The 20,440-nt window shown below is 41.4% G+C and overlaps 1 protein-coding gene across 5 annotated transcripts in view; it reads right to left on the bottom strand.

Moving 5' to 3' along the window:
• The window catches only part of BCHE (butyrylcholinesterase), a 49,230-nt gene that overhangs the window by 16,080 nt on the left and 12,710 nt on the right, over positions 1-20,440 (bottom strand). For 2 of the 5 annotated variants that reach the window (XM_063167376.1, XM_063167377.1), the window contains one exon: positions 6,598-8,119. In XM_063167376.1, coding sequence (XP_063023446.1) covers positions 6,598-8,114 — 1,517 coding nt within the window. In that variant the 5' untranslated portion in view covers positions 8,115-8,119. Of the gene's footprint in view, positions 1-6,597; positions 8,120-11,024; positions 11,160-11,218; positions 11,390-20,440 lie in introns of those variants that run through there. The other 3 variants (XM_063167374.1, XM_063167378.1, XM_063167379.1) reach the window with 3 other exon arrangements.

The following is a 20,440-nucleotide window of genomic DNA, read 5'->3' as shown; positions in this document are numbered from 1 at the left end:
CTGTTTGGAAACAATGGTTCGACTCATCTGTTGGAGGGAGGAAAATCCGTGAGGACAGAATTGAGTTTGCTGCACATACGGAAAGGAACTTTGTGTAATTTGCAATGTTTGTAATAAAATTAAACCAATCTCAACAATTTGTATCCCAGACTAATTTTCAAAAGGCATCTGAATCAAATACTCCTGTTTTCAGTTTTGAAATTCAATGACAGCTTGTCAGCTTGCGAGCCAGAGAGAGAGAGAGATGCCTGCCAAGGTGAGTCTCTGGTTACTGATATTTTCCATGATCCACTGTTCCCTATTAGTTTGCTAAAAAGGTGTTTCCATTGCTGTTCTGAACAGAACAATGGATGTAAACTCTGGCAAAGACGATGAGTCACTTCTAAGTGGAAAAATAGGAGTAAATTTTCTTCAAAATTAAACCATTTTCCTCCCTTTTTTTCAAGACTATAATTTCTGCAATTTCCTAGCATAGCTCAGAAATTTCTCACATGAAAGACAGTGAAAGAGAGAGCAAATGTGTCCTTTTGGGTCAAAATGAAAGCTTTGATTTTCCCTAACATGGTGAAGAAAGATTTTCCATATACATTTTTGTATTTTTGGGAACCTCTCTCCCACTCTGTTCATACTCCTTTTTTTTTTCTGGATTCTTGACCTAATCAGGAAAAAATCACTTGTTAAGATGAAAAATTAACTTTTCTGGAAAGGTGTGAGATCTCAGGAGCAGCAGCCTCAGGGAAAGGCTCCTCTTGGTCCCCCTGAGCTCTGACGTGTTTGAAGGCCCTGCGAGGATCAAAGTGACTCCAACCCCAAAACTTTCCTCCATCCCTGTGAACATGAGTGAATCTCTGGCAGAAATACAGCCCACAGTAAATTTCTTCCCTTGAAATGGCTCAGAGGCACATAAAACTTCCAACTTCCTGAAGTATAAGGAAATTAAAAGTGCTAGGAGTTTTTTATTTTTATTTTTTCCCAGTATATTCAGCCCTTCCCATACCCAGAGTATATAGGTCCCCAGTTCAAGTGCTGCCTGGACTCTATATGAGGCTGTTGGTTTTGTTCTCACTGCTCTGAAACTACTCTCCATAAACAGGTTGTGTTAAGTTGGTAACAAAAGCACTGAAATTTATTATGTGTCTACCAGAGGAACATCAGGGAAGGGCCATAATAACCAGACAAAATGCTTCACAGCTTTAGTGGGACAATCAAAGCCTCACAAATTCCCCTAAAACATAGGAGGAAATATTTCAAAGGCTTCACTTTATAGAAAAAGCTGCAAAGATTTGTTTCAGCAGTTGTAAAACTGGCAGGGAGACAAGTTTTGCCCGTTTCCTTTTATCAGAAACATTTTTCACAAAGCCTTAAAAAATATTATCTTTGTGTGCTCTGTTATATTCTTGCTTGAGTTCTCAGCCCATCTGCTTTGTCTGGCTATTGTCACTTTGCATCTCTCATCACTAAAGAACACACCAAATCTAATGGATAAAGGAATGGAAAAGGCACCCACAGATTTCGGGATCCCATCCTGTTTTTCTGGGGATAAATAAAATTTCCCCTTCCCAGAGCTGGCAGAGCATTTGTAGGACCTGCTGGTGTCACCTGCCTGCTTTCAAAAGCTTTCTGAAGAATAACAAAATTGAGGCAGAAAAAGGAACTCCAAAAATGTTCAAAAAGAGAGATTTCTGTTTTTTCATGAGCGTGGCTTAAAATCAAGTGTGCTGGCAAAAATTTAGGAGAAGGCCAATGAAAATTAACATTATTGTTAAAATAAATGTTATTTCCACACAAAGACAATTATACCAGAGCTGATCTAGCACTTTCCATGACACCACACTATGGTTTCCTGCTGAATCCAATCTCTCTTTGTCTCACTGTGGTGATATCTGGTATTTCATCACATTTTGAGGCTATGAATTGATATTCAACTGCCAATACTCTTAAATGCAAGAATAAGCTGAGGAGACCCCAGGTCAAGGTGAAGGGATGAATTCAACCTCAAAGTGTAAATCAAGAACGCTGATTTTGGAATCTGTTCTTTCTTATAACCCAAATATTTTGTTAGGCTTGATTTATTCTGACAGCAGGAGTAGTAATTCTCTTTCTTCCCTTGCTGGTAGAACAAGGATTTTTCAGGGTATGATGAAAATGTTGCTCTTTTAAGGCTCAAATGTATGAAAAATAAAAGTATTTTATGGAATAACTTAATAGCTTAGAAAGGAATGGCTGGGATACTTGGTTAAACTTACTTGATACCCAAATTCAGCCATGAAAAAGATTTTTTGAGCAGGATCTTCACAGACTATGCCAATATATGGCTGATTCCTAAAAATGACCCTATTCCCTGGGATGCAGAAGAGAAATTGGAGTCTAACAGCAGCACCAGCTCCAAGGCTCACAGGAAAAATGTGTGTTCCTGTCTCCTGCTGAACCCTCTACATCTCCAGTCCCTGTTTATACTCAAAAATAGAAATGCTTGTCATTTCCCAGGAAAAATGGTCACTAATCACTGCTGTTTATTTTCAGCCAGGACGTGAAATAGGAAGTGTTGGAGATCTGGAAAATTGCATCCACTCCTGCTGGGGACGGTGGTGGGCTGGGAAACCCCTGGGCTGGCTGACAGAGTCCTTCAGTTACTGAGAAATGCAGAAATTGAGGATTTCACACCCTTGGGATGCTTTGGAGGAGCCCCTTTCTGTCCCTAACATCTTTTCTTTTGTCCTTACTCGACATTAAGGATTTCTCACAAGTTTTCTTTGCTTTTATCCCTGGGATTCTCTCTCCCATCCCTCTGTGGAGGAAGAGGGCAGCATTTTGTGGGGTTTGGCTGCTGGCTGGGGTTAAACCATGACAGAAAGAGAAAATGTTCCTCAGTGCATATTTTTAATTTTCCTATCAGTATTTTTATTCCTCGCATGATAATAAAACCCAGAGCTCACTAAGGTCAAAGTTTGGGCTCATGAGAAGCAGCTCTGGAACCTCCCAGGCAGAAAACACCAGGAAAAACAAGATTTCTTCCAGTTTTGTTGACTCTACTCCATCTCCTTTTCTCTGCAGGCTGCTCTCCCCTCCCTTGTGCTTTTGTACTTCAGCACATTAGAATATTAGGTCAAACACCCTCACTAAAAAATGTGCTGTACAATATTTCTCATTTTTTGCTTGATTTTTTTTCTCTTCATCTGCTGGAGACATCAATGGTAATTTTCCCCTCAGAGGTTTGCCCTTTGATCATGCCAGAGTTCCCTACAAACATTTAAGTCAAAATGGGGCTTCCCCAGCTCCTTATAAATGTTTGCTGTGCTCAAATGTGCTGGGGAAAAAAAAGATTGCTTAATAATTTTGGAATTAATAGGGATTTTTATTACTTCCCCAGTGCTTGCCCACTCTGAATAATGGGACACAGAGCCTTAGGTGTCTCTGCTCTGGATAATGAGTAAAGGGTCACACAGAGGGTTAATCCTCATCTGATCTTTCACTAACACAGAAATTGCTGGGTTGTATTGTTTTTCCCAATAATGGTGCTTTGGATCCTCGGGGTGGGAGCAGAGGGAGGGATTATTTGCTGTTTGCTGTGGAAACCACTTGAAATTCAATCTGTGGGGTAATCTAATTATAGTGTGAATGATGATCAGAGTAGGTGACAGGACTGACTTCCACAAACTTAAACCTGAATGTACCTTATGCTGTCTAATTTTAGGAGCTGCAGTGACAGGAACAGTGCTTTGCGGAGCAGGTTATTGAGATTTATAAATACTATAAATATATATATTTCTCTATAAACAGACAGATTTATATAAATAAATATTTATATTATATATAAACATATAAATATATTGCATTTATAGAATAAAAATATATATAAATATAATATATTTAGATGTATTTATAAATATATATACTTTTTATAATATAAATATATTATATAAATATAATATATTTAGATGTATTTTTAAATATATACATGAAAATGAAATATACACATGAAAATGAAATACATACATAATCCAGTGGAAACCAATAGTTCAAAGAAATGTAAATATTGCTCTGCAAAATCAACCATAGACCTGAATTTCTCTTTTTCCACCAAGAAACAGTTGTGTTCAATGGCAGCATGTGCTGTTTCTGGTGGGAGATGCTGCTGCAGGGTGGAACAAGGAACTTCCACTCAGTTTGCTCTCCACCATCACCAGCCCCAGAGGGACGGTGTCACAGGACATCCTCATGGTGCAGGACGTGTTCCCAAGCCTGTCCCAATGTCTGACTTCATCTTGGGAACCCATCAGGTGCATTTTGGTCCTTGATAAATCGACCTCAGCTTAATTCCAGACTGAACCCCACAGAAAGCTTTGCTCTGCACCACAGCCCTCCCCACCAAACTCACACAGAGGGGTGTGCTCAGGCTCTCAGCAGAGAGGGAGCCAGGAAGAGCTCGTGGATTAAATTTTAGATTAAATTTTACAATTATTAAAGCTGTATGAAAGCATTATGCAGTGATGAGTACAGCTATTGGTACGGTTATTTTCTGAGTTTTAATATGCTCATCTCTTCTGGTAAGAGAAATATTTATTACAAGCTCCAGCATATAAAGGGGATGGGATTTATTAAGGTAACTAATCCTCCTACAAATCAAGGCAATCAATCAATCCATGAACCAATCAGATACATTGACAAGTAAATCTGTTAAAAAAGGGATGCACATAAAAATAAGCATTGAGCTCACCATGGAGGATGAGGGGAAGGGACAGCACAGGGCTGGGGTTGGCAGCCTCCAATTTTGGGGTGTTCTGGAGCTGGAGAGAGCCCAGGCAGGGGCAAAATGTGGAATTGGGATGGATGGTGGAGCCTTTGAACAATGGCAGCCCCAAGATAACACCACGAAGCACAAACAGCTCTTGCCTTGGATGGATGAACAGGGAATGTCAGGCTGAACCGGGAGGGAGAGGTGGCACCTGGAATTACAACTCTGTGGGGATGAGTGTTTAATTCTAGCAGGGAAAGTTCCAACAAGGTGTGGATGGATCACAGGTTTAAAGGTGTAGAGTTATAATTTGAGAAAAAGCACATTAGTGCAAGTCTCAAGGGTATGGCCTATTTGTTTAACAAACAATTAAAAAAAAGGATTAAGGAATATTTTAATAGATCCTTAATAATCAATCTCTATATGGAACAAAAATCATAAAATTAATCTTACAAATTATCAAACAAAATGTAAAATCTGGAAAATGCAGAATTAGAATAGGCAAATTCAGCCTGGAAACACTTACTTTTATAATGTAATGTTTTAAGTGGAATTAAGGTTTAAAACAACCTAACAGTGTTTGTTCTGGATTTTTAATCAGTGGAAACATTTTTAATCAGTGGGAACATTTCAGTCCTACCTGTGTTTTGTGTTATGTACAAGGTTGGGTGGACTAAATGAGCACAGTGGTCCCCTCTGGTTTCTAATCTATTTCAAAAATTAATTAGATCCTGTTCCAACGTTGATTTCCCTTTACAAATCCATATATCCTTGACAAATCAAACACAGGCTCCACCTTAGAAACAGAATTAATGCAGGATTTTAACATTAAAGTTAAAGAAATGCTTTTAGAGTGTGAATTGACTGTTTGGTTGTGTGTTCTCCAAGGAACAGCTTTTTGTATGTATAATTTTCTCAGGAGAGAGCACAAACCAAACTTCTGTAAAAAGAAATCTTCCCTTCCCACCAGGCTTGGGACTAATCCTACAAGATTATTGTGGTGGGGGCTGTTTTTGTTACTGATCTGAAACGTTTTCATTTCAAACTGAGCATCTCATGGAGAGCCCCCAGCCCTGCTGAGAGGAGCAGGGGCTGCCCAGCTGGAGAGGGGTTGGATTTATCCATTCCAACACCCAAATTAAATATTCCTGTTTGCACCTTGTGCAGGCTGGGCCATATTTCACTTCAAGATGACTGGACTGGAACTGGAGATTTGCACTCAGCACACAGGGATGAGAGGCTTTCTGAAATCCCAATTTCTTCATCGTGTGAACATAACACACCTCCCTGTTATACACCTGAATGTTCTCAGCATATTACATCCTCTAGGAAACTGGGCTTTTTTCCTCCTACTTCTACTGCTGGAAGTCTTTTATAGTGTTTGAAATATTTTGTTTCCAACCCTTGAAACCATTACCTGCCTTTGGAACAACCGCTGCCCTAGCAAAGAAATGTTTTGTATTTGCTTTTATGGGTGGATAAACATTGATCCCTTAAGCTTGCCCAATACAGGGAGCAAACACCTACAGTTTATTTTACTGAAACCTTAGTGCTTTTGCCAGAACTAAAATAGGAATTCTGGATAACTGAACAATTAATCTGTTTCCATCATTCCATCAATTAATAATTTCCATCAGGCTCCAAAGCAGCACTGAAACAACCAAGTTTTTCCCCCTGCTGAAACAACGTCCAACCAACTAACCAACCAACCAACCAACCAACCAACCAACCAACCAACCAACCAACCAGAGTAAACTCACCCAGTTTTGGCAAAAGTTGCCTGAGATTTCCTCTGCTGAAACCACATCCAACCAACCAACCAACCAACCAACCAACCAACCAACCTCCCAGAGTAAACTCACCCAGTTTTGGCAAAAGTTGCCCAGTATCTCATCATGGAGCGGCTCAGGAGCTCCTCAGCCTTGGTGTAGTTGACTCTCCTCTCCAGGGGCAGCCCGAACACAAACTCGATCTCGTAGCCGTGCAGGACCCCCATCCACTCTGGCCAGGGCAGCTTGGAGGAGCGATGCTCAAAGAAATAAAAGAAGACGTGGTTGCCCAGCTGGGCGAAGCTGGTGCTGAACTCCACCATGGGGCAGATGATGATGGAGTCCCCGACGACGTCGTCGATGGCATCCCGGTAGTGCTCCGGCTTTCCCAGGTTTTCCCAGTCTGTGTACTGGAAGATGATGGACTCTATGGCCAGTTTGCTGGCTCTTGGGAAGGCCAGAGTTAAAGCTGCCTCAAACTGGGTTTTATTGATCAAGCCATCGCTGTCCTTGTCCAGGCCAGGCACTCCGTATGCCAGAAATGATAAACCTTCATCCTTATTAACACCCACCAGGATCTGGGTCTCTTTTAAAAGACCCTTCTCCACCAATACTTCTGGCATGTCCGTCAGGAAATCGCCATCCACGCTCGGGGGGAATTCTATTTGTAAAAGAGAACTCTCTGAAACGGCAAAAATTTCATTTTCCACTATTTCCTTCGGGTCCTTGTCTTGGAGGCAGAAAAGGAGCTCTGACTCGTTGCTGGTGGGACACTGGAGCTGTTTGGCCAAAGCCACTGCTCTGTTCCTGGCCTCAGAAGATGTGATTGCAGCCCAGGCGGCATTTGCAGACCCACTCTGCATGATGGCCCTGGTGAATAAAGGGTGGCTTTCAGGAGAAAGGAGGTGATAGCTGACAGAGGCCGAGCCAGCGCTCTCTCCAAACAGAGTCACGCTTTTGGGATTGCCTCCAAAGGCTGCTATGTTCTCCTGGACCCACTGAAGTGCCAACCTTTGATCAAACAAACCTGCATTCCCAGGAGCTTTCTCGTTTCCTGGCAAGGACAGAAATCCCAGTGCGCCAGTCCTGTAGTTCATGGAAACCACCACCACTCTTTCCACCCTGGCCAGAAACTTCCCATCGTAGACAGGCAGGGAAGTGGACCCAGACTCGAAGCCACCCCCATAAATCCACACCATGACAGTGGCGTTCTTGGGCCTGGGAGAAGGAACCCACACATTCAGGTATAAACAGTCCTCACTCAGGTTGGTTTTTGGGTTCCACATCTCTGAGCCAGCAAAGCCGGGGTAAGTTGTGTCTAGGAGCTGATAGCAGGAGTTTGCGTGTTTGGTGGCGTCCCAAACATCTGCCCATTTCTCCCGAGGTTCTGGCTTTTGGAATCTCAGCTTCCCAATGGGGGGCTGCCCGTAAGGGATTCCCAGGAAGGCTGTGACTGTCCCCCCCAGCACCTGCAGGCTGGTCCCTCTGACTTTGCCCTTCTGGGTTGCAATGATGTTCTCCTCAGGCACCACCTTACTGCTGAACACGGACAGGAGGAGAAAGCCCATCAGAAACCCGGTGAAGAAACTTAAACCATTTGTCCAAATCATGATGCCTGCAACACAGGATGAAAAATAAATGAAAATTAATTCAGAAAATGAAAAATAAATGAAAAATAAATTTCAGAATTAGCGTTGCAATATATTAGTACCAAAACGGTCTGTTAAATAAGAGTGCAAGTCATGCCAGGGGATCTGAAAATGAGAAGGTGCTGCTACACAAAGCACAGAAGTTTTAATCTGTAAGTTCTTGTTGGTTATTTGTGTTGCAAAGATTGTGTTCAGTATTTAGTATTTGGTCAGTACTTCAGAAAAATTCTCTTGCTAAAAAGTGTAGAACTGGGGAAGACAAACCAGGAGACATGGAATCATACAAGCAGGCTCTGACCACTGCAGATGATCTACCCACCAACCAAAAACTACATGAATAATTTCTTCTAAGATCTTGTTTTTCTAGAGCATCTGAACCAAGTCTACAGCCAGAAGAGTCATATGAAGCAGTCATACTTCTACTATTTAGAATTAATATTAAAATGCTAAAACATCAAGGATTTTTGAATATATGAAGATAGTGCCTAATAATTTGGGTAAGTTCTGCTCTTTCCTTCCTGAGAACTTTTCCAAGTGATAATTAGTATTACCTTAAAGCTAAGTATATAAATGTTGATTATGTATCACATTTAAGCACTCTAATAATCTTACTTACCCCAACATTTTCAAATAAAACCTCAGCACCATCGTTGAAACTGAAAATTCGCAAAAAGCCCATTTGCATAAATCCATTTCTATGGTTTACATATCTGAAAACGCTCAACAAAGCTCCCTTCTATCTTTTTTTTTTTTGCCAGTTTCCCTGTCACACTTGGCATGCTTTGTCCTGTCCCTTTAAACAGGCCATTCTTTGTTAATGAGGAGCACTCGTGGCCTTAAAAGGAATGAGGATAATTTCTCTGGAAAATACAGCTGTGGCCCAATTTGAGCTCCTCCTGCTTGTTTGCCTTTTCTTGGAAGGAAAATGCAGCAGAGGGGTGGAAGGGAAGATTTTGTGCAAAGGGGCTTCCGATTTTGAGACAGCATCAAAGGAGCAGGGAGGAATCTTCAGGGACAATATTTTTAGCATTCATCTAAACAGACAGAAAGTAGATAAATTTTAGAGAAGATAAACATTTGTGGTTGTTTTGTTAAAATAAAATAGATGAGGTGGCAGAGGGGGGTGATAGACTTCAGAGTTGGTTTTACATTCTACCAAGAATTCAGCCTGACTGAGAGAAACCTGCAATTGTCCCATTTTTGGTTAAATAGTAGAGATGTGGTTTGTCAGCTCACGGGGTCCAGCAGCTCCCAAGGAGTTTGGGTCAGCACAACTCGCCCTGGCACGGGCAGGCGGCTCAGTCACAAATTCACTGGCTTTGGTTCCCCTCTTTCTGTGCCAGGCATGGGAACAGGGAATATCCTGAGTGTGAAAGGCCCCACAGGGATCATCCAGTGCAGCTCCTGTTCTTGCACAGACACCCCAAAAATGCCACCCTGGGCATCCCTGGGAGTGTTGTCCAAAAACTCCTGGAGCTCTGGCAGCCTTGGGGCTGTGCCCATTCCCTGGGCAGCCTGGGCTTCCCCCTCTGGGTTGGGGGAAGAACCTTTTCTGATATCCACCCCAAACCTGCACAGAGACCAAAACAAGAGCCTGTATTTACCCCAGCTTGCTAAAGCACTCAAGCCTAAATCCCACTGTCTCTGAGACAACTGGGCAGAATTTACCAGGTTTGCTGAATATTTCCAGCCTGCTAAACCAACCCAGACTTGGGATTATTTTTCTTAACACAGCACGTTTTATTTTAAAACGCTCTCAAGAGGATTTAAGAGAGGCCATGGAAGGAGAGGTGAGAAGAATGATTTGGTTTGCTCTGTAAATCTGTGCTTAAAAAATCATTAGTGTTGAGCATCCCAGGGCTTCTCTCAGCCCCTCTGCAAAACCAAACCCAAAATCCTGAGAAGCCACCAGAGCTGGGAGAAGGATAATGATGGAGGAGGGATCCAGTTGGGTTTTGGAGCGCCCAGTAACACTGTGAGATGGGAGAAGTTATTTCTCTAAGTCTGTCGTGGCACTGGTACTTCAGTGAATTTGATCACGACAAAACCACAGCAAGCTGAACATAATAAAGTATTTAAAATATTGTCATTATGAAGAGAAAATGATGCTAAGAAAAACAAGAGACTTTAAAGTTCCTCAAGATTAATCCACCTGAATACTAATTAAAATTAATTCTTCTCCTGTACTTTCCTGTTAATTAAAAAGAGATGGGATAAACAATGTAGCATTGCAAAATATAGAGGTAATAGTTTTAGATCATAATAGTAGTGAGAAAAAAACCCAAAAAAAATCAGTTCTGTTCCTTTTAAATTAGCTCTGGCATTTCAAAGAACAAGTTGGATCAAGCTTGAAAAACACAGAAGTTTTGTACTACTGGATGACAGAACTCATCTACTCCCAGGTCACTCTGCCAATATTAACAAAAGTAACAAGTGACAGAGGATTATTATTACACCTTGAATGCCTGGCAAATATTACATTTAATAAGGATTTTAATGCTGCTTTAAACCAAACTCAGCAACGTAAAGCAAACCGAGCAAAACAAACATTACTTGATTATTACAATGAGAGTAAAAGGGTCAGAAGATTGCTTTAGCTCATCAGCACCAGCCCAGCAGAGTTGTATCAAGCAGTGTATTTGCACATTGTAAAAACCTGCTGCTCTAGTAGTTTCCCCCAGCAAAAGTTAAACAGACTCTACTTTTGCATTCTTATTCAGCGAGGGAACACTATTTATCTCAAAGCCTCTTTCCCCCCCTTTGCAAATCTTTACCCAGCCAAAAAAAATCTATACACCGGACTACATAATCGCTATTTAAATAGGAAAGATGGTTGAATTAATAAGTGATTTCTAGCTCAGCTTAATTTACTTAGCCCAGGATCCCTTGAATAATGCCAGGCTCTGCTACACACGCCGTTCCATTTGCAGAGCAGAGGCAGCTTCCCCCGGAGAGCAACAAATGGGCAGAGCAGAGCATTCCCTGCGATCCCAATCCCCGCGCAAATCAGGCTGAACCGCAAATTATCCTGGCAGGCAGAGACGTGCAAAGAGAGAATCACTTACCCTGCTTCTATTACAAGGAACTACAAAGTTTTTAAGAGTGGGGCTCCTGGGATCCCTGGGGGAAATGCAGCGGTGCAGCTGCTGCTTTAAGCCCGTAAATTGGCCGGTGCTGACATTATAATCAACTCTTTCTGACATGGAGCTCGCGAGAGTTGGCAGCAGCCACTTGATCTGCCTCCCATCCCACATCTGCTCCCAGAGCAGCCCTGGAAATGCTCCAGGGACAACCCCAGGCTGGGCAAAACCAGGCACAGGGCTGGGGGAACACAGGGATTTGCTCTGTGCGTGGGGCATCTGTTTATACAAATAAATAGAAATGTAAATAATTCAAGCCTCTCATTTTGCTTAGAGCATTCTCACCTGTAATTTTTTTTTTCCTGCACTCAAACCTCAGATTTTCTTTGTAAATAAGTATTTTCTTTGTAAATAAGTATTTATTATTGGTTTTAGCAGCTGTGGCAGATAAAACAGGAATGTGGCCTGCCTGGACATGTCAAGCACCAGCTGCATCACTTGGCTCCTGCCCAGCCAGGCCGTGGCACAGATCTGCATTGTCCCCTTCTGATTTTAGGGTTAAAAATGGGACCTGTGTGGTGTCTCATGCTGCTTGCCCTCTTTCCTTAACACTCAAACAGGAAATCACCCGTGGTGCTGAGCACACCTGAAATCCTCCTTTTTCCTGAGGCTCCTGAGTATTTTTCCTACCAGAATTCCAGGCCGCAGGTGCAAAGCCAGGCTGAACCACGGCTGGGGGATGTGTCCCACAACACAGCATTAAAGTGCAATAATTCTGTAGGGTACAGATCAAAACAGAGGGATGGGGAAAAGAAAAAATTCCATACAACACCCTTACAAACTTCCTTGTCAAACCTCCTTCCCTGAGCCACCCCATGGAACCAGAGAACACCCCATGGAGCTGGGACTGCTGTCCCCCAGCAGCATCTGCTCTCTAGCTCTGCTCTGAAGAAATAAAAAAAGCAATTTTTCCACAATTTAAGCTTTTTTTCCTGCTGTCCACATTTGCTTCCCCCTTTAGAGCCGAACACAATTACCTTCCCTGTTTAATAATCAAACTACAGCTCTGTTTCAATTACACAAAAGCAATATTTGGCAATGCACAGAGCAGGAATAAAGCAGAAATAAAAAAGTTAAGGATGAAGTTTATAGACCTTAATATGGAGATTACAAGTGGGGTTTTTAAAGCCAGCATGGGAATTAGTGTTTTAACAGAGGAAAGTTCAAGAAAGCAGGATTATTTAATTTCTCCTGGTAATTTTACCATGTCCTTTAGGATCAGACCTTCCACAGGTATTTTGCATGGATATGTTCACTGGAGAGAATTTGTCCCACTCTAAACCCAAACCACCACAGCAGGGGTTGAGACTGGCTGATTTTTAGGATTCCTTCAACTCAGGCCTTTTGAGGATTCCATAATTTTATGAAAAATCACTAAACTTTCTGCACAGAACTGTGCAATACAGTGGGATTTCAGAATTCTTAACCAAGATTGTTAATTCAGCAGCGTAATAGAAATATTCAATAATAAAAGAGAAATAATATAATATAATATAATATAATATAATATAATATAATATAATATAATAGGTAATGTAATGTAATGTAATGTAATGTAATGTAATGTAATGTAATATAATATAATATAATATAATATAATATAATATAATATAATATAATATAATATAATATAATGTAATATAATATGATATAATATAATAATAAAAATTAGCATTAAATATATATATTAATAAAACTTTATTAGTAACATATTTAATAAAAAATTAATATTTTTTTATAATTAGATTAATTCAGAATTATTTCTGGTGACAGCTCTTGCTGATGAAAAGCTTTCAAGTGCAGGAAACACGGAATGGTGCTACTCAAACTGAGGCAGGTCTCAGTGTTTCAGTATTTGCTGCCTTTCTCTGCTGCCTCCTCAGCCCATTTGGGGACGTGTCCAGGTGACACACACTTCCTTCATTTCTCTGACATCAGAGGGATGAATCATAACCCCTAAATCTTGTTAGAGGCCACTTTAAAGCAAATTTCAGTTGCTTATGACCATGCTCGTGCTCTCAACCTCTTTGCCTTGAGCAGCAGAGAAGCAGCAGGAGACTCAAACACTAAAAGCTGCTTCTGGCTTCATCTGTTTTCAAACCTTGTCCGTTTTTCCCTTCATTTGCTGTCGAGGCTGTGCCTTCCCCTCCCTGCTCCTCTTCAGAGAGCCCAGGGCACCAGGATCAGCCTCCTGCTCCGAGGCACTGCTTTAGTAAATGCAAAATGTGGAGTTTTCTGACAAGGTGACCCTGGGATGAGTGAATCCACTGTTCTCAGGCTGTTTCCAAGGCATCAGGAAACTCCAAGTTCAGCCTTGGGGTTACCTGGATGTCTTCAGGTAAATGTCAGCCCTCTCCACTGCTGTCCTTCAGCCCAATGTTCGGCTCTTATGCTGTATTTTTAAAGAAAACTAAGCCAAATTCTCTATTTTTCCCTCTTTAATTAAAAAAAAATTAACATATAAATTAAAGTTTTACAACTGTGCGCTGTGAGAGGAAACACTTCTTTTTAGTTATTGCTTAGCTTGCTAAAAATACCTGTGCAAAAATTAGAGATTAACCACATTTAATGCCCTCAGTAATTGTGTGGAGAGTCATAATTTTCTCAGTGATCCTATGGGAGAGTGGAAGAAAAGGAGGTGCAAACCAGTGGGGGTTTTATATATATTTTACATATACATAAATATACATTTATATATATGTTATATGTTATATGTTATATGTTATATGTTATATGATATATGTTTTATATGTATATGGTGTACAGTATATAGTATATAGTATATATATTTTTATGTATATTTATATATGTATATACATATATATATGCTATACACCTACATACATATTTGTATTTATACTCTTACTTTTATGGGTTTTGCCTTTTTAAAAAATATCTCTATCTATCTATCTATTGAGGTTTTATAAGGTAATGTAATTTTTTTCACTTAGGGCGAGGTTCTTAAAAATCAACACAAAATATGAAAGTGTCTTTTTGTTCTTTCAAATGTGAAATCATTGTCACATTGACACGGGTACTTTGATCAAAGAAATGCCCAAGTGTCTGAAGAAATGAAAGCAAAGTTCAGGTCTAGGGAAAATGGATATTTGTTACTCTAAGAAGCTTAGAGAACAATAAATATCATATATAAATGTATATGGAAATACATAAAAATACAGCATTTTTTACTTAGTTAACTATAGTATACAGAACTATAGTATATATTACTATAAAAATATAGTATTTTTTTATTATTTACTTCACCATTATTGCCCCTCAGGATTTTACCTAAGTATTATTAATATCCTAACTCACACACATTCCATATTATCACAGAATCATGGAATCCCAGGATGGTTTGTGTTGGAAGAGACCTCAAAGCCCATCCAGTTCAGGGACACCTCCCATTGTCCCCAGGCTGCTCCAAGTCCATCCAACCTGTTCTTGAGCACTTCCAGGGATCCAGGGACAGCCACAGCTTCTCTGGGCACCTGTGCCAGGCTCTGCCCACCCTCACAATTCCTAATTCCCAATATCTCCCCTAAACCTCCTCTCTCTCAGTTTAAAGTCATCCCCCCTTGTCCTGTTACTCCATGCTCTCGTAAATTCTCTTTCCATTGATCTTCAGGACTTAGCAGAGCTGAGAAATCTTTGAGAGAGAAAAATATATGGAGAAATACATGTCTCAGATGTTTCTGCTTGAAAACATGAGCCTCTCTCCCAAGGTGTTCTCTGACCTTGCACATGAAGATCCCGTTCACCAGATTTGGTGCTGCCCTTCTAAGCCACCCACAGCTCAAAAACCGCACCTGGGCTCCTGCCTGGGTAACTGGGCTGAAAATCTTTGCAGGCGTCACCTCAGAGTAAAGGATGTCACACACCAAGAGTGAGCATGTCTGAGGAAAGTAAAAGTAATTGTAGGAAACATCGTTATTTTTTTAATGGCTGAGAGGGAAACCAACAAGGCAATTATATCCAAACTGTATTTGATGTCACTTCTGTGAAGATGTGGGGAGGCTGCTTTAAAGCTGAGCCTTGGTGGACTCCCCTGGGAGGGCTCAGCTCTGTCTCTGATCCCTGGCTGGATTTCCACGCCGAGCATCTGCGCGACCTTGGCTGGAACCTCTGAGCAAACCGCCCTGTTGTGAGAAAAAGCTGCGAGGGAAACAAGTAAACTCCAGCTCTACGAGCTCCAAGAGGTCAAACTGCAGACAGGGGGAAGATTGCTGAGAAGGGGACAGTTAGCAGCTCAAGGACTCGCGGGGAAACACATCAAAGCTGCGAGCTGGGAAATTTTCAGGTTGGAAAAAAAGCCCACACAAGGTAGGAGCTCAGCAGCAGCAGCAGCAGTAAGGAATTACTGATGCTCAGCTCTGGGGCTTGCAGCCACGTTATTCTGCTGTGAATATTAGGAAATAAATCATTGCCTTGTCCTTCGAGCATGTCCTGCTTGCAGAGCATCTTTCCATGCCCAAACACAGTGACCCTGTGGGGTTACACCTCTCAACCATTTCTGTATTTCTTTTTCCAAATCCCACCCTTGTTAGGAGACTGCCCACCTGTATATCCATGGATTTAAACCAGGGACACACTAAATAAACCTGCACAGGGATGAAATGTTGCTACAGATGATTGAAGCTGATGGTCAAACCCATCTGAAATTCTATTATTTTGCTTATTCCTCGCCCCAGAGGAGTTACAGGGCCAGCAGAAGTGCCCAACAATAGATCTGAAGGGTAATTTGATAATATCAGGAAAAGTGTTTCAGATACACACCATGAAAATGGGTACCAATTTATTAAGTATACAGAATACACTAACACTCATGCAAAATATAATCATTAAACATGATTATATTTTCCCCTTATTGGTTCAATTATGATCTGCTGTACCTTTCTCCTTATTACTCTAATTATAGATCAGTATAATTTCCTCTTTATTAGCACAGTTATGGTCTGTACTTGTATAAATATCTTGGAGAAATCAGACCCACTGAGAAAATAGAGCCAGTGAAAAGATAAAGGTATTATTATTATTATTATTATTATTATTATTATTATTATTATTATTATTATTATTATTATTATTATTATTTTGAATGTTCACATATTCTTAGTTCCTCGAGGTATTACATAATTCTGTATCTTATCTTTTAGGGATCAGGTTCAATGAAGAAAATAAAAAATTATTAATATGTGCTCAACATGACTTGCATGCCATTATTGCAGCCTGGTGTTTAGCTTGCAAGAAAAAACCAATTAAATTATAACTTAGGTTTCACAGATTTCTGCAGACAATTAATTAATTGATTGTATGACTCTTTTGCCTTTCTGTTTCCTGTTTCTTTCCTATAGATAGTAAAGCTCTAATTGTTTAAAATAAAGATATTTGAATTCCCATGATCACCTAACAACAGCAGCTCAAATTCATCATTTCATGCCCTCCCATACCAAAACTCTGTGAATAAATAAGAGGTTTGGTGGATCAATGAACTCATTTGAATGTCTTAAATAGAATTTGTATCTAAAAAGTAGAAATTCTTCCCAGTCCTCCCAATTCTCACTATTTTAGGCTTTGTCTAACATGATCCTCTGCCTTTGAGTTTCTGCATCCACAAGAGAGATGACGTCTCTGATGGAAATGCCATGAGGATGTTCAAAGGTTCAGCCCAAGCCACTGCAGCTTTCAGATTCCAATTTCATCAGCACGGTGCAAATAGGAATGTAAAAATTGATCCTGACTCCAGGACCTGCGGGGACCTGGGGGTGGGAAGCTGCACAGGGAACAAATTCAGCGTGTCACAGTCGGCGATCCCATTAAAGGGTCACAGCTCCTGAATGTGTCACAGCCACGGATTTTAGTGGGAATAACTGGGTGTTTGTCATGAGATAAAGCCTCAGGTGCCCTGCTGTAGGTCTGACGTTTGTGGAGAGGAGGTTTGAGAGGTTCCTGCAGCCCCCGTGCAACTGGGCTGCACCTCCCCTAAACCATGCTCCAGCAGGAGGAAAAGAGTGGGGATGGAGGGATTTAAAAGATGTGGCTCTTGGGAATGGTTTAGTGCTGGGCTTGGCAATGCTGGGTTTGTGACTGGACTTGATCTTACAGGGCTTTTCCAGCCTAAATGATTCTGTGACGTGTTGATCAACATCAGCACACACTTTCTTTTTCCTCATCATTACAAAAAACATTCCAGAGCCATTTTCTCTTCATTTTCTGTAGTTCCCAGCAGATTTTATTTTTTTGGCTTTTCTGTTTCATGAAATAAATATAACTTTGGTTTAACAGATGAGCCTGAGAGAGGATGTACTTATTTTGTTACCACATGCCAACCTCTTCCAAAGTGTCTTGCCAGATCCCATTGGGAACAGGCTTGGGAAAGCTCTTCCCTAGCACAGAAACAAACTTCTCAGGCTGGGTGGCTTTTCAGCAGAAGGCCACTTTGTCCTGTGGATGTGCAAGTGTTGTGTAAGCAGGAAAACCTCATTATAAACAGCTGTGCAAATTGTTCAGGAAGACACTGTGGTGGGCGAGGAGCAGATAATCCATCATGGGACCATCTGCTTGGAAAAACAGCCCTGGCAGAACAGGTGGCTTCCTGCTAAAATACAGGAGGCTCCCTCAGGTGTTGCTGTATGTTTATATATTAAGTACATAACATTAAGTGAAAGGTAAGAGGATGTGCAAAATATGATGCTCAGTATGGATTTTGAGGGCACAGATCGAAATATTGAGGCCGCATTGATTCCGAAGCTTATCCATTTAGAACTATTAGGAAATATTTCATTATAGAGGAGCTAGAATTATATTTAATAACAGTACATTCTACTCATGATCATCCTGCCCTATGCAGATCCCTGATGATTCAAGCACCCCATAAACTTCTCTTTCCTTCCTCAAACTTTCATTTGCATGATGGAAACTGTACAAGCCTAAAACATCAACTTTTCCAATCCCTTGCCCTCTATCATGTCAGAGCATTTCAACTCCAAAAATGATCCTGCAGCATACTTTCCCTTAGCAGGAGTTGCAAGAGGTCAAAACAGGAAGGGAAAACTTCAGTGCAGTGCTGGAGAACCTGGCAGAGCTCACTGACCTCGGCTGGGGAGAGGAGTTTTAGTGGCTGCAGGATTGTTCTGATTCTCTGCTCATTTTCTCCCTTTTGCCTGGAGGCAGGTTCAGCACAAAATGCATGAAGAGAGTCCAGGGCCTGAAAGACTTTCTGTTTAAGCTGTCAGACCAAGGAGCCTGGGAAATTGAAAGATGTGCCCAAGATCATAAGAAAATACTGGATTGCATTCAGACACCCGAAAGTTAGGGACATCACCATAATTTTGGTTTGTTTTAAATACCCCACTGTTATCGCTGCAGTTTCCTAGATTTTCTCTCAATATATCACCAAACATAAGGACCTTTTGATGGTAATCTTGACTAAAAGCATCATTTCCATCCATTCCCCACAGCAAACAGAAGTCAGCCCTTGGGACTCAGAGGCTGCATTTTCTAGAAGTCACTACAGGCAATAACCAAAAGATGTTATGTAGAATATTCCTGGGCTCCTTGGCTGGCAGCCATGCCCTGGGGAAGGAAAACCACCTGGGATCAGCCCGCCCAGGAACTGCCAGTGCTTCGTGTTGGAGCCACCAATAATCAACCCCAATGAGAATTGCAGTGAGGGCTCTGTCTGGAAATGGATTTGGAAAGCAGGGATGGAACCTCATGGCACAAATCCCTGTGCCTTCATTTTTGCCAAAACTAAAACTCCCTCACACTGGAGAAAGCCCACAGGTGGGAGGGTGGGTGCTGCTGAGTTTCCCATGGACTGCCTTCCCTCAGCTCCCCTAAAACAGAATCACAGCATCATTCAGGCTGGCAAAGACTCTCAGTCTATTTCCCAGAGCCCCTGGAGGAATAAAGCATGATGGTGAGGACTTGCTCGGTGAAAGCGTTCAAGTGATTTTAATTTTTGTGTTCACGCAAAAGAAAAAAAAAAAAAAGGGCAAATCCCATCATCCCTGCTGAAAACATTGGAGGGTTTGAATGTCACACAAAGAATTGGAAGTGCCTGTGGGGTTGTTTCTCTGATTGAGCCCATTTGTACCTGTATCACAAATGAGCTGCCCTCCCCACTGAAAGGCCATTTACCAGTGGTTCGGATTTAACCATTCAAAAGGGAAAAGCAATTTGCTCACCCTCCTTTGCTGCCTTTCCTCCCCTCCTCCTTTTATTCCACACCCCCCTCCCCAAATTTTAGTCGCAATTCATGTTGCCAGAATATCTGCAGCGATGTCCTTCCACACAGAGTGTAAATTAATTCCTCTAGTAAATGTTAACAGCAGCCGTAAAACAGCAAAATAAAATAACACCAAGGAAAGCAATCAATAAAAATCTGTGTGAAAATTAGGTATTGGTGCATGAGATAGGAAAGGGCCTGAATCTGAGTGTTTTACAGAGAAACCTGGAAGCTATTCCAGAGAAGATGGGCAAGGAGTAAAATTTATCAAATGCTGCTGGGGTAATTAAACCAGAAGAGACAGGAAACAAGATGTTTGACCAAAGGGAATGCGAGTGAATGGATGCAGCTCTTTCTGTGCTTCCCAAACCATTGTCCCTCTGGGCTGAGGTGACCCCAGAGTGTCACCATGCAGATGATTTCCAGCTAATGCTCAGACAGGTGTTACCATGATGGCTACCTGGGCAGGGGGAATTTAGTTTGTGCTGAGCATCTGGTGCACAAGAAATGGGGAATCAGTCTCTGGGATCAGCACAGAAGTTCTCCAGAGTGAGAGAAAAAAATACAAATTAAAAAAAATATACAAATAAATAAAAATAAGGCAGAAGGCCTGCAGTGCTAACACCACCAGAACTTGCTTGGAAAGCTGTGCTGGGTCACTCCATGGCAGGATTCATGCAAGGACAATCAAATATGAGCAGCCTCAGTGGATAAAACCTTCCCATTTGTGAAAATTGGCATCTGGTGGGAGCAGAAAGGTGGGACCCACCCAGGAAAACCCACAAAACCACTTTTGTCAGCCCACACAGGGCATCCCCAGAGGAATGTCAGGCAGCAGGAGCTGACAGAGTTGTGTGGAAATGTTTATGGGAAGCCCTGAGGAACTGAGAGGTGTTTGCCTGGGACAGAGCCAGCCA

The sequence above is a fragment of the Melospiza melodia genome, chromosome 12, assembly GCF_035770615.1.
Source record: "Melospiza melodia melodia isolate bMelMel2 chromosome 12, bMelMel2.pri, whole genome shotgun sequence".
NCBI classification, from domain to species: Eukaryota; Metazoa; Chordata; class Aves; order Passeriformes; family Passerellidae; genus Melospiza; species Melospiza melodia.
Note: the sequence above shows the minus strand (reverse complement) of the source record. Positions and strands in the feature narration are given on the sequence as shown.